At 31.7% G+C, this 13,893-nt stretch overlaps 1 protein-coding gene across 2 annotated transcripts in view; it reads right to left on the bottom strand.

Moving 5' to 3' along the window:
• LOC110033419 (DNA-directed RNA polymerase I subunit 2) overlaps positions 1-12,365 on the bottom strand; it is a 109,191-nt gene extending 96,826 nt beyond the window's left edge. The window contains exons 1-6 of one of the 2 annotated variants that reach the window (XM_020737388.1): positions 12,104-12,365; positions 11,951-12,024; positions 11,743-11,862; positions 11,055-11,131; positions 2,284-2,347; positions 2,021-2,091 (exon numbers count right to left, since the gene is read on the bottom strand). In XM_020737388.1, coding sequence (XP_020593047.1) covers positions 2,021-2,091; positions 2,284-2,347; positions 11,055-11,131; positions 11,743-11,862; positions 11,951-12,024; positions 12,104-12,263 — 566 coding nt within the window. In that variant the 5' untranslated portion in view covers positions 12,264-12,365. Of the gene's footprint in view, positions 1-2,020; positions 2,092-2,283; positions 2,348-11,054; positions 11,132-11,742; positions 11,863-11,950; positions 12,025-12,103 lie in introns of those variants that run through there. The other variant, XM_020737389.1, reaches the window with a different exon arrangement.
• Positions 12,366-13,893: the final 1,528 nt, after the last annotated feature.

Here is a 13,893-nt window from a genome sequence, read left to right as displayed (position 1 = left end):
ATATTCATTTTTTTTTGTGCGCGCGCGCGTGATTAAGATGCGATATGATATTCAAAAAAATAGACATAACACCAAAACTAATATGTACACTGATATTGATTGATGAAAATGAATATTAAAATTATCCATGTCGATGTCGCTATCTGTAGATGATAGTAAAAATATTAATACATCTAAGTACTCTCATCAAGAAGAAATAAATGCTGATTTTATAAGCAATTACTGTCTTAGATACATTAAACTATTGATAAATCCTTGTTGATCTAAATTTATCTGCATTATTTTGGTACGAAGATCTCCTTGGGTATACTAACCTACATGACAATATAAAAATAGGATGTACGGTGACATATTTATTAAAGAAACTTTGGTGCAATGGGGATATAAAACCTAATTTCAACGTTACTTTCAAGTCTATCATCAAAAATACTAGTGATACAAAGTTAGACAGCTAAAGTGTTCATTATTCCGTAGAAGCATTGGCTCTTCAATTCTTTTTGAAAATTATTTATATCAACATACGCTAAGTGTAGTGTTTTACCTTTTCTAGGTAGAATAAAATTTTGATTAATTGTAAAAAAATAATCTTTGTTTAGTATTATATGTTAATAAAAAACTAAAACAGCATCTATTACGATACCACAAAAGATAGGTGTCCAAATAAATAATTCAATCAGATACATCAATTGAACTGTCATTTATTATTTTATTTGCTAAAAGCCAGATTTAGCATTTAATTTGTTAAAAATATTAACTCCTTGCATGTTGACTAACACTCACTATGCTGTTCTAATAGAAAGACCAACAAAATTTAAGAATTATTTCTATAAATAACTACCATTGCAGCATTTCTTCTGACTTAAACAACACTATTTCAAGGTCCAAAAGCAGGAAACCTACAATCGCTGAAATTGCAATATTAATTTTATATCTAAAAGTTCTTGTGTTGCGTGTTTAGTAAACTCCACTTTGTGATTATGATTGTCTTGATTCACTCCCTCGCCTTTCTATAACACCCCCCAAAAACACCCACCCCAAAACTCCCAACCCCCTCCCCAAATAAGAGAAAAAAAAACCAAAATCTCTTTATCTCTCCACCTCTCCTACCTGCTCCCTCACTTCCTCTTCCTACAAAGAAACTTGAAAGCTACTTCATACTGACTCTCTGCCTTCTTCATGCTCACGTCTACCCTAAACTTGATATTTCCCTCACATTTATTATTGTTCTAACTTCTTTAACAACTTACACAGCTCTATTCCAAGCCAAGGAAGCAGGAATCAAAATTTCTTGGAATTGTCATATTAGCTATTAAATTGAGCAATTTTGCTTAGAAAACTCTTTTTTGTAATTAAGATTGGCCATAATCCATCACTCTTCCTCTCCAACAGTCCGACACCCCTTAAACTACGACCACCACCACCTATTTATCTCTCCATCCCCATTCTCCTCTAGCTGCTTCACTATCTTCCAGTTATGAACCTTTATATCGCGCTCCCATTCATCCTCCAACTCCCTCTCCTTTGCTTACATCCCCACCCTCAGCCAGCATTGAAATAAAAGGATTAAATAAAAAAAAACTCAACAAGAAGTGTTAAATGGGGAAAATTAGAAAGGGAAAAGAAAACTACGCAAACCTCATCAAATTTAAATTATTGATTCCTTTCTCATCATTGTTCGCTCAACTCATTACAAAATGTAACCATGATTAAACTATTAATAATGCTTCCCACATTCATTTGTTAACAAGCAAGAGTAGTTTGCAATCTAATTAGCTCCAAAGAGATGGGTTTGATTATAAAATTAAATGTGTTAGTTCACATTCTCCTCTTTTCTTTTAACAAATATCTAAGAAAGCATTAGAATGTATGTAGGAAAATTTCTCTATCCAGACGAATACCGCCAAAACAAAAAGTGTACAAAAATGAAGAGAAGGCCAGATTAAAAACGCAAGGAAAAAGCAAACAAGCAAAACAAGCATATGAAAAACTTGATTAACCAAATGAATAGTAAGAATAGTACCTTATTCCAACTGCTTTATCACTGAAACCATCTCCTCGACCACGAAAACTACGACGAACAACACTCACTGGCTGAAATAAGAAACATGTATTTTAATTGGAATGGACTGTTACCAAAATACCTCTAAACTATCCAAGAAATTATGCAAAAGGTTGACAAGAAAGGCATGTTAAAATGCATTGAAACAAAGAATGAAAATTTTCATTATCAATAATGAATGATGCTAGTTTGAATATTCAGATTGATGATCTCAAAAATCTCACATGATTGCGCTTTTGAATCATTAAAAGACGACCAAGCCGCTCCAGCCCATTAGAAATGAAATATCTGAAAAGTAGATGAATGCAAAATATTATACTAGAAGAAATAGAATAACTTGTGAAAAAGATAATAGTTCTAGGTCGAGCACTAGTTAACATCAATTATTCACTAAAAACAATTTGCTAGAACAAAAAAGATATCATACAAATAAATTGGCATAGAAGCACAAATAAATTTATGAGCTCGTGTATTTTCTTTGACATATCCGTAAAATGCTTAGGGGTCATTTGGGATCACTTTTATTTTTTATTTTTTATTTTTTATATTTATTTTATTTTGTGTATGTTTTGATTTGAAATAATACAGCACTAATATATATGAAAACACCTAAAAGTTATTTTGAGTCTTTTTAAAAACATTAATTTATTTTAAGACACAAAAAATAAAAATATGTAAAAAGCACACTAAACAAACATGTTTTTGTAAACAAATGAAAAAAAAAAAAAAAGCAAAATTGATCATAAACAAGCCCTTGGTTAAATATTTGTTCTATTTTTATGATATACTTTTAAACTCTACTAATTATATATTACTCCTATGTATAAGTCAGGGAATATGCTAACATATCTTAACTTCTTGACTCCCTATTTGTGATAGGATAAAAAAGAATTGATCTCTGATATTTATCGCCACCTACTTCACATCCCCCCTCCCTATAGCTCATTCTCAAAACTAATCGAGTCAAAGGATAGGTTTTATGACAACCATCATATAAAGTTGAAACTGCGAACACTATCGAAATATGTTTTGGCAACACACCTGTCACATCACTTGCCATCTTTCTTCTTAATTTTCTTGATTTATTTCTTTCTTTTAATCTCATCTCAGCTCTATATGTATCTATATATCTATTTCTTTGCATAATGGGTGGTTGTAGCATTTTGTACTCATTTTATTAATAAATAATAAAGGTTTGTCTTTTGCTTTCCCTGCGTTCTTCAAGATGGTATCAAGGAGTGTGCTCTTCCACTATAAACAAAAAGGGGCCTCTCATCCTTCGTCCTCCTATGCCTGATCACCATTGTCTTTTACATCGCTTCGCATCGCATCTCAAAGAACACCAATGGCATCTTCCAACTCCATATCACCTTCGCCCTACTCTCGCCTGCCTTGGAAGAATCATCAGGGAGGGCGATCCTCGGAAGAAACAGGAAGCAGATCCATAATGGAAGATGCTCTCACCATTCCAACTAACCAGGTATGGCATTGGTCTCACAAATTCTCACTGGTGACAATTACTACTTGTGGAGTTGTGCCATGATTATCATCTTATCTGCTAAAAATAAGCAAGGACGTATAGATGGCTCTTTTGCTACACCCATAGAAGCATATTCCAATCTTGAGAACTACTAGATTAGAAATAATAATAATGTTATCTTTAGATCATCAACTATGTTTCCAAAGACATTTCCACAAGCATTATATATCTAGAGAATGCATCAGAAATTTGGAACGAACTCAAATATCATTTCGAACAGAATAATGGTCCCAAAATCTTTCAACTGAGGTAAGAACTAATCTCTCTGAAACGAGGACAAAGTTCAGTTAGCATATACTTCACTAAGTTGAAAACCATACAGAATGAATTGAACAATTTCAAACTGGCATGCACTTGCGGGAAATGCTCTTAAGGAGGTATAAAATAGATCACATCCTATCATCATAATGAGTACACACTATCCTTTCTCATGGGTCTCGACTAGTTTATTTCCCAAATTAAAGGGCAAATTCTACCGATGGATCCCCTCCCTCCACTAGCATTTTTTCATTAATCACACAAGAAAACGATCAGCGTAAAGCATCCCAAACCAGCTCGATGAATACAATTAATGGGGATGAACATGGCATTGCTTTTGCTGTCAAACCACACAACAAAACCAATGAATTGGGAACTGGAGGCAGAAACTCTGGAGCAGGAAGTTCCAATGGTAAACAAAATAAGATGGAAAAGCCTTATTGCATGTATTACGACGTTCCAGATCACACAATAAAGAAATGTTACAAACTACACAACAATCCTCTGGGTTTCAAATGAAAGTAATTCAACAAAGAATCAAACATTAGTGTCAATGAGGTGTTCACGTCGGAGAAAAATAAAACCTTGGAGGATGTGAACACTTTCCAATCATTAAATAAGTAAGAACACCAATTGATGACAATTTTAGTAAATCACTTAAACTCCAATGCAACACGTACTAGCAATGGTAGGAATCATTCAATCATGTCTTTCATCTACCTTAAACTCAAAATCGAAATCTGATATTCAATGGATGGTTGATTCGGGCATTCAAACACATTATTCCAAGTACCAAGCTATTCACAAATAAGAGACATATCTCTGACCATCATTTCCCTACCAAATCTGAAACATGCGTATTCACTTCGGTAGAGATATTACATGTTTAATGTAAACATCTACTTTTATAGATCACAAAAAAAAATCAGTAGTTGAAGGTAAACATCAACACTTACTAAATGTTCCTCGAGCTATATATTTTCAATCAAACATCCCCATAAGCCTTTGGACTGAATGCATTCTAACCGCCACTTCTTAATTAATCAAATACCATCACTTATACTTAATTTCAAAATCCCTTATGAATTACGATACAATGCTAACATTGATTACTCAACCTTTGGGTTTTTGAAAGTTTAGCCTTTTTGTCTCTACCCTCACCACTCATCAAACAAAATTTCTAACTCGTGCTCATGTTTGTGCCTTCCTAAGATATCTCCCCAGATGAAAGCTTATAAATTATATGATCCCAAATCCCAACAAACTTTCATATCCGAGACAATCTTTCACAAGGATCAATTCCCTTTCCAATCTTGTATGAACAAATAAATCAACATTGACCCGTCTTCCAACTTTGTCCACCAAATGCCATTATCGAGAGCTCACCAAAACAATACTTAATACATATAGATACCCTTAACCATGAAAATGCTAACGAAGCTAATACTATGCATCCACCTCCTACGAGAATCGCTACACGACACTCTAACAAAGTTATTAAACCGTAGTCTTACTTTCGCAAGCATCATTGCAATTTGTCTAAATTAGATAAACTTGCTAATGATGTTGACACCAATACCTCATCAAAGTTCTCAACAAACTAATTAATCTCTTATCAATCATCATTCAAATGATTCCTTATCACCCTCAAGCGGGTATTATATTTTAAACATATAATCAAACTTTGAACCTCAAAATTATCATCAAGCCGTTAAGGTGCCTGAATCGCAGCAAGCCATGGATGACGAGTAGGCTATCAAAATGGCTCGTTGTTTGTGAGCAGTTCGTGTTAGGCTCATTTAGAAGCTCGTGTTTGATTCCTTAGCTAAGTTAACCAGTCGAACAAGAACAATTTTTTTTTTTTTGCGCTCGATATATAAACGAGTCTAACACAAACAAAGATTTGTTCATTCATGTTAAACATATATATATTTACATATATATGTAGCACATAAATATATTTGATGAGTAGTATTTTTAAAAATTTTAATTGACTACAAGCCTACAAAGATTTATAATCAATTAAAACTATTAATTAAAAAATAGAAAAAAAATATACTATGTGATATTTAAATTATGTTTTAATATAAATCATAAGATTTAAATCTCGCTCCAACCCCTAAAATCCTACGATTGCATGACTAAGGTTGACAAAACGACTCTTTGTTCATGAACAGCACGTGTTCAGCTCGCTAAGCAAGCGAGTCTAACACGAACACATTTTTTTTGTTCGAAATATAAACAAACCGAATACAAAGAGTGGTAATTTTTAAGGAGTTGAACACCAGCTGAGCCTAAGCTCGCTCAAGTTCGGCTTGTTTACACCCCTAGTGACGAGCTCGTCACTTTAGAACTCCACAAAAGGTCTGTTTGGGGCAGCTACAGTTGTTGGAAGAAGCAGTTGTGAAGCTGCTGAAGAAGTTGTACAAAAAATTGTGGTGCCTATCACAAAGAAAAAATTTAAATTCAAAACGCAGCTTTCTAGCAACCACCGCAGGTAGCAAGGTCTGATAGGAAAACTCAACTTTTAGCTGCAGTTTTTTGAGAACGAAGTTTTGTCAAACAAGAAAAATTGTGGTGCGGCACCACACCGCCGCCCCCAAACACTCCATTGGTCTATCACCACTATTCCACCTAAAAAACACATCATTGAAGGTAAATGGACTTTAAAAAAAATAAATATAACTCAAATAGATAAATCAATAAGTACAAAGTGTGTTTTATCGCCAAAGGATACAAACAACAAGCCACAGACTTTGATGAGACATTTTACCTTCGCTAAAATGGCTACTATTAAAGTGCAATTAGCCCTTGTCGTTACACAAAATTAGATTCTAATTTAATAAGATATCAACAATGTATTCTTTATAAGGACCTTTTTGAAGAAGTTTACATAGAGTTACCAAAAGGATACACCGTTAAAGGGCAGCACCATCTACAAATCAACAACTTTTTGCCATCTAAGAAAATTCATATATGGATTAAAATAGGCTACTAGGCAATGGCATTCAAATTTCTCGCAGTCTCTAATCCATTTCGAATTCACCCAATCAAAATTAGATTACTCTTTATTCACCAAAGGGACGGGCGATAATTTCATAGCTCTCCTCGTCTGTGTTGATGACATTATAATCACAGGGCATCTAATAAAGCCATTAATGCCACAAAAGCTTTCTTGCACTCACAATTTCATTTAAAAAACCTCGAAAAGTTAAGATACTTCATTAGGCTTAAGATTGCTAGATCAAGTGAAGTGATTCCTCTTTCACAAAATTAATATGCTTCACAACTTTTAGAAGATGTGTGTATGCTTGTTCGTAAATCAAACAAAAGACCCATGGACCCTCAAAATCAACTTAATGCCTCCAATGGAGATTTCTTGACCGACCCCTTATAATATTGATCTTATCGGATGTCTATCAACATGACCTTATCAAGACCATAAATAGTTTTTGTTGTTCATAAGCTCAGCCAAAAATCTGACTAACTGCATGTCTGGCACCTTGTAGCCATCTACTACCTCCTGAATACAAAAAATATGCTTCTGGACAGAGAATCCAATTTGCAAGATCATCCATATTGCACCTCAAAGCATTTACCGATGTGGATTGGGGGTCTTGTAGCGACACAAAAAAGATCAATTTTTGGATATTTTATCTTTCTAGGAAACTCCTTGGTAACTTCAAGAATAAAAAAGTAACATATAGTGTCACAATCAAAGTTATCAAAACACAAAGTGCAATACAATGTGCAAGTCTTTATTTTTGCTTCAAAGTGCATAGTGAAGCGATACTTTTATTGACCAAAGTGATAGTTGTTGTTTAATTGCACGTTATGATGTGTATCTTGAGGCTTGTCTCAGCGCTTTTTATAAAAACTTGCAATGAGGCTTACGTTTCATTATCCTTCAGTGAGGCGTACACCTCAACAGGGTTGAGGAACACCTTCAGGCGTGCCTCGCCTCAAAAAACATCTCAAATTTTTAAGGCTATCCGCAATATTTTAACAAAAGTCAAAATAATATAAATATACCTCAACTATTAACCCTCACATCTCATACACTAAACAACAAGAATTAAAAGAAATATATATCAATAAAAATTTATGTAGTTGTAATTCTAAAATTAGCATAGCATTTATTTTAATTAATATTTTTATAAACGATTATTCATTAAAAAGTAAAAAAAATTGAAATTAATTGTAATGAAGAATGGGAGAATATAAATACGACTAAGGATAAAGCTCGAGATAAATAATTTATTATTTCAACGATTATAATAAAAATAAATTGAATACTGAGAGTAATATAGACATTTAAATTTAAAATTTTAAATATTGATGAATTATTATATTCATATTTAAGAGGAGGGAAGTATGATTCGGGGTGAATAAATTACATTAAAGTTATTTTAATTGTTAGATTTTGTTGTTTTTGCATAATTTGATGGGTTAACATTTGTATAACCCACGTTTTTTCATAATTTAATGTTATGATATAACATGTTATTTCTACTTCTACACAATTTATTTTTTTTTTTAGCTAAAATGCTATAATATTACATTTTAATATTGTAATAAGTTAGAATATTAATATCTTACTTTTTCAATTCACACTTTCTAATTTTAAAAAAATTATTAATTTACATAATTTTTAAAATTTGAGGCTTGCATCTCAAACGCCTAAAGGCTGACGCCTCGCCTTACAAACGAAAAGCACCTTAGTGCCCAATTGTGCAATTTTAAAGTTTGGCACTAATAGATTATATAAAACTATTAATATATAAATACATTCATGAACAATAATAAAGCATCTAAATTCTAACATTTAATTATATAACATTTAAAATCCTTAAGATAAGTTTCTCTAGAGTGAAATATACCATTTCATATAATATCATATATATATATATATATATATATATATAAATGATATCATAGTATCATAAATAAATATCAAATATATACATAAGAAGCATACATGTTTGTTGCTTGAGGTTTAGATCACAGCTTCTCACTCGGTCAAATCTGAGGGTTCTCCCCTCGACTTCAGCAAGCTCGAAATCTCACTTTAGTCGAAGGTTTACGAGACCCTCTCAAACCCTAAGCGCTCACAGAGTCTGCCTACCACAGTCAAAGCCCTGGCCAAAGCTGAAGGCCTCCTGCGATTGAAACCCAAGCCAAAGTCGAATGAATAACTGTTTGAAGCACACTAAGAACTGTAGGTCGAAATCAAAGATGATGCTCGACTCCCATGAGTTACTCGACTCTCAAGCACCCTGCTATTTATACTACTTCAATGCAAGAGTAAAATTGAAACTCTTATTTCCTCTCATGTGAACCGAACCAAATCACTTCAGCTCTGCAAAGCACGCTACGCTCGCTTATATCGCATGACAGCAAAGAGTATCAAGCGTCTCGCGTTACGGTTTGCTTTACAGGTGAAGCGCGCTTTTAAAATGATGGTCTCGATCATCTGTCAAGGCCAAATATAAGGTCCTCATAGCAACTGTCAACAAGTTAATTTCACTCAATCAACTTCTACATAATTTGAAGGTGCATATATAACTCCCAATTATTATTTCTTGTAATAATCAAGCCATCATACATTTAGCAACTAACCAAACATCTCATGAACGAACAAAAAACATTGAAATTGACTATCACTTCGTTCAAGAAAAAAGCGATGGATTAAACTATCAAAAAATGTCAATTTGATCCAATCATCAACTTGTCGATATATTCATCGAAGCACTACCTCATTGCATGTTATCGACACTCATGTTCAAGATGTCCATCAAGAATCTATATTGTCTATCTTGTTGGGAGAGTATTACAACCACCATATAAAGCTAAACCGGTCACGCTAAAAGGAACACATTTTGGCGACACGTCTTTCGCATCACTTACCGTTTTTCTTCTTTATTTTCTTGGTTTCTTTCTTTCTTATATATCTATTTCCTTGCATAATGAGTGGTTGTAGCATTTTGTACTCATTTTATAAATAAATAATAAAGCTTTGTCTTCTGTTTTCACTGGTTTATTCAAGAGTTAATAACAAGAACATTCACCATTTTCTCATTCTCTCTTTTTCTTCCTTAGTTGCATGACTCTGGGTAAAAATGTTCATCATAGGTAAAAATGTTCATCATATCCAATTTCTACGCCAACTTTATTTGATCAATTTCTAGCATGATTTGATAACTCCTCAATTACTGAATAATGACAAATAGTTACTATATCACTTCATATGGTAAAAGGAGCTGACCAATAATTGGTTATGCTCTTACTGCCTACCTTGCTCTCTCCTCAAATATGGAGATGCTCACTATCTTTATTAAAACTCTAACTAAGAAAACAAATTTTATCAAATCAAATGCAAATTTAAGTGCCTTCCCAGAAAAATTGTTTTATGGATTTTAAGTTCTAACATTTTATTTAATTAATTAACTAAAATATTTTACTTAGTTATATATTAATTAGATTAGAAATTTTTTTTATGATTGTAAAAATTAAATATGTATCTTGGTCATCAAATGAACCCATTCAATATCGCAACAAAAATTTACCAAACAGACAAGTTTTGCACCACTTTAAATCAACTTAGAAGAATTTTTTTAAGAAATCGCCTATTTTGATCGAAAAGAAAACAGTGTATTACAATACCAAAAAATACAAAAACTCCAAATAAAAATTGCTCATAAAAATGGCTATAATTGAGAATTTCTAATATAGAAGCATTCCCTTTGTAGTCTAAGCATGACTAACATAAATGCGCACACATTTATTCACAAATTTGTAAGAAGTAGAATTAGCAATTACTTTTTCTATCAAAATTAGAAAATAAAAAAGGGGCATTTATGTACATACCAGCCAATTCCTATGTATTTACATATCTAATACTTAAATTTTATGTTAACAATCATACCGCCCAAATCTTGTATATCGCGTCAAAAATAACAATATTTTAACTTTTAAAAAGTGAAATACACCTTTTTCATGCATGGGTACAGTGGTATGTATGTAAAAATTGAAGTTTAGGTGTTAGATATGTAGTTACAAAGGAATAGAGTGGTGGTATGTATGTAAATCTTCCAAATAAAAATAATTTTCAAAAATAAAATGTTCTAAACAGTAGGCTATCAACTTGAATCAGCAGTGGCCAATCAATAAATAAATATAAAATGAGATGCTACTCACCCGCCAACTTCAGTAGCCTCCTCTTTATAATGTACTAATTTTCGAGGATCGGATCCTTTTAAATGGCAAATCTTTGACTGCAAAAGCAAATTTTGTGGCTGTCAGATAATTGTGAATAAGAAATACATCATTTGCATGTTATCATATCCTACCAATAAATTCAAAGAGAGATCAAAAACAAAAAATTTAGGGCCGTTTGGTATCCTATTTAGGCAGGATTTTAGAGTTTTTTAGCTTAAATCGCAACAGACATAATTTTTGGGGACTTTAAGTCCTATTATTTTGACAATTTTAGTTTCAATTCGATTATTGCTTAAATTCAGGTTTTCTAAATCCCACCATTCACAGGATTTAAAAAATTTAAGGACTTCTTCCAGACAAATTTCAAATCCTAAATTCAAAAGTGAAATATTTTAGCAGGATTTAGCAAGATTTAACACTTATCATGCCAAACAGTTTTCAAATATTAATTCTATTCCTCTAAATATTTACAAAAATACTAAAGATAAATTTATAAATCCTACTTGCAGCCTTACAGCCCAGCAGAGAAGGCACTCTAGAAACTTTAGGTTAAAAAAATAAGTTAGGAAACAATGTATATATAGAATTATCAACATATATGGAGAGCATGAAAAAGTGATATGCAGAGATATGATTGAATATATGAAAATAAAAGGCAGAACAAGACCATCAACATAATCGGCAGATGCCCAAAGCTAATTTTCTCTCTTATGACGACTCCTCCATCATACTGGAACCCAACTTCTATTTTGAATTCACCTCTATACGTAGACTTCGCTTGCCTGCACTGCTCCAGGACCAACAGCAAAAATCAAAGTTTATGTTACAAAATAAATAATAGATAATGAAACTAATGAAAAGGAGAAAAACCTAACCTCAGCCGGAAAGATAGGTTCACTCAGTCGTCCATTTCTCGTAGGAGGATACAAGTATGGCTTCTCAAAAAATAGTGAAAAGCGTCAAGGATCAAACTACACCAACTTAAAAGTTGTTAATAGGTGCATAAAAGATAAATAAAAAAAGGATATTTTTTAGCTTCGACCCAGTGAATGGGTCAACAATATGCACAGGTTCGATCGCCATGAGAGCCTTCTCTAGCCCTTCGTCGAGGAAGTAATCGAAGGATTCAATGTGGTGCTTGACGAGCTCGTGAAAAGCCGCGGTAGCGCCGTTCTTCCTCGAGTCCATTGCAAGCTAGAAGATGGCGAGGGTTTAGGTTTCTGGCAGGGAGGGGCAGAGACGGCGAGGCTTGGAAGTCCGGAGGCGCACGGCTAGGGTTATAATCGTTAACGGTTGTACTTGTTCGATTAAAATTGTAAACTGTTTGGTATGAATTTATGCTGAAATTTCAAATGATATTCAATTTTGACTTATTTGAATTATTCACTATATTAATTTGATTTATAATTGACTTATTTATGATGAATGAATGAGAATTTAAATGAATTAAAAATTTGAACGAGTACTTGAATTTTCATATAAAAATTTGAATAAATAGTTTTACAAATATAAATAAATAAATAATGGAATAAATTATATATATATATATATATATAGATATATATATATAGAGATATATATATATATATATATGAAGAATTTCATATAATGTTATCCAGTATTCATAATAGATATATTCTTACAAGAATGAATTCTAAGATAGAGGAGAAATATTATAACAAGATCAAAAGAATATGAAGAAATAATTGTACAAATTAATTCATGAATGGTAAAAGATTCATTAATTGTAAAAATAATTGAGATAAAATCAAAGGCATTCAAATCAAACATAATAGAAGAGAATAAACAAAAGTAATGCTCACTTTGAGAACTTCACCAAGTTAATTTTCAAAGTTAAATAATATTATTTTTTAGATAAATTTAATTTATAATATTATTATGAAAATTTAATACATTCAAATCAAGGTTATTAAAATTGGACAAGTGATGGAACAAAAAACAGAAAGATTTAAGATTCAACAGTTCAATCGAAAGTAAACTGAAGGATGTAATAAATATTTAAATCATTTTAATGCATTCAAATCAATGTTATTAAAACTAGACAAGAGATGGAACAAAAAAAGAAAGATTTAAGATTTAACAGTTCAACCACAGGTAAACTGGAGGATGTAATAAATAATTAAATCATTTTAATAAAATTTAAATAATATAATGAAGATATATTAATATTTTTTTTATTGACAGTAAATAACTTTTTGTTTAAGACAATACTTTAAATATTTTGAGCAATATTTTTAATAAAAATTTTATACACAACAGTTTTCTGTATTTTTAATTCAAATGTATTATTTTTTCTTATCTCAACAAAATTAAAATGTTAAAATTGAAAAATATTTTACCATGCAGATTCTTTAAAAATCGGACCAGCTCGCCGCTTCAACCCTGATCTGACCAGCTCAATCTTGATTTTATAAGGAAAAAATTTTGAGCTTGGACCAAACATGCTGAATTTCGATTCGCGGTCGAACCAATCGGTATATATATTTGAATATCTAACACTTAAAATTTGACATTTACATTTATCATACTTTAGTATTTTACTATGCATGGAAAGGTATATTTCATTTTTAAAAACATCGTAATGTTGGTATTTTTTATGTTATTTTAAATATTTAAATGGCATGCATACAAATATAAATGGTTAGGCGGCAGATATGTAAACACATAAAAATTATGTGATATGTATGCAAATGCACCTATTATTATCAACAAAAAAATAAGCCAATTTTTATCGATTAAAATATATTTAAAAAAAATAAATATAAATACATATACATATAAAAATACATGTTTATAT

This window comes from Phalaenopsis equestris, unplaced genomic scaffold, assembly GCF_001263595.1.
Source record: "Phalaenopsis equestris unplaced genomic scaffold, ASM126359v1 Scaffold001176, whole genome shotgun sequence".
In the NCBI taxonomy this organism is placed as follows: Eukaryota; Viridiplantae; Streptophyta; class Magnoliopsida; order Asparagales; family Orchidaceae; genus Phalaenopsis; species Phalaenopsis equestris.
This window is presented reverse-complemented; position numbering and strand designations above follow the sequence as displayed.